Source organism: Rhagoletis zephyria, unplaced genomic scaffold, assembly GCF_001687245.7.
Source record: "Rhagoletis zephyria isolate East Lansing unplaced genomic scaffold, Rhagoletis_zephyria_1.1 Rzeph_scaffold_71377, whole genome shotgun sequence".
NCBI classification, from domain to species: domain Eukaryota; kingdom Metazoa; phylum Arthropoda; class Insecta; order Diptera; family Tephritidae; genus Rhagoletis; species Rhagoletis zephyria.
In genome coordinates, this window is record NW_016228427.1 from 1 (window position 1) to 1,295 (window position 1,295).

At 52.9% G+C, this 1,295-nt stretch overlaps 1 protein-coding gene across 1 annotated transcript; it reads right to left on the reverse strand.

Moving 5' to 3' along the window:
• Positions 1–19: 19 nt before the first annotated feature.
• LOC108357155 (DNA primase small subunit-like) lies at positions 20–1,292 on the reverse strand (the record flags this gene model as incomplete). Its single annotated transcript, XM_017608250.1, has 2 exons — positions 20–1,191; positions 1,253–1,292. Coding segments are annotated over 2 exons (1,212 nt in total), but the record flags the coding sequence as incomplete, so codon positions are not given.
• Positions 1,293–1,295: the final 3 nt, after the last annotated feature.

Genomic DNA, 1,295 nt, shown 5'->3' on the forward strand with positions numbered 1-1,295 from the left:
AGGAAGAGCACACTTACCTCTAAAATTCCAGCTTGTTATCGCTCTTAGCCAGCAGAGTGGCCGCCGGACTGAGCTTCGCCTCAATGTCCTTCACAAAAGCGCGAAAGATGGCCAGAGAAGGGGCCAGCGAGGTTTTCTCGGTGATTCGACTGCTGCCCAGCGTTTCGCCCTCCTCCTTCGGAATGTGGTCAATCTCCTGGATCAGATCGGCGATGGTGGGTACGGTGAAGGGGTCAAAGGCGTCCAGGTCGGGAAAGTGAATCGGCACGCAGATGCGACCCGTCTTGGGGTGCACGGAAAAGGGCACCTTCAGCAGATGGTTGAGGCCCTTGGTGACGTTGATGTCCAGCCGTGGGTAGCACAGCTGCAGCTTGACCTCCTCAACAAAGTATTTGTGCTTGTTGCGGTTCTGGTGGCTGATCTGGTTATTGGAGGTCGAGTAGAAGTGCTGGCTTATCTTGACCAGGGCATCCCAGCGCTGCTTGGTGCTTCGCATCTTCGGATCATGCAGATAGGTGCGCAGCTCATTTCGCAGCAGTTCATCCTGGCAGAGGTTGATTACGATGTCAATCCGCTCTTTGGAGTCGAGAAAGTCCTGGTTCTTCACCATCAGCTGCTCAAAGTACCGGTCGATGATCTGAATGGAGCGCCGAATGGACGGGTGACAGCCGACCTTGCCGTCAATCTCCACCTTCTTCGCCTTGAACTGTCCACCGTCGAAGATGTTGATGAAGCTGGCCACTGCGTCGCGGGCGTTGTTGTTCAGCTTGCGGGCGCCCTCGTCGGCCACCCAGCAATGGATGCCACGACGACCCGAATACACCCAGAGCAGGTTGGTGAAGCCAAAGTCGCAGCGTAGGTACTCCTCCAGAATGTGCGCCGCCACGATCATAAACGGCCAGCACTTCGGACAGATGCCCGTGCCTTGGCAGCACGTTCGCACATCGTCGTAGTCGGTCATATCAATGTCGAAGACCAGTTCACGCTCCTCTGCCGTAAAGTTGAGAATTTTGACTTTTTTCGAGTCCTTTGGCTTCATGTTGTAAACGGCGCCCAAATCGATCTTCACCGGCAGCCGTGAGCAAATCGTCTTTCGCATCTCCTGCTGATTTTCAAAGGAGTTGTAGCGCAGGTAGATGTCACCGCCGAGAGTGAAGGAGAACTCACGATTCTCAAAGTAATCCTTTTTGACTGTTTTAAAGTGAACAATAGAAAAATTTAATCAAAATTCAACAAGTCAAGATCTGCTTACCGTTGCCATATGAGAGCCATCGGTGGAAAAGATTATGCGGAAA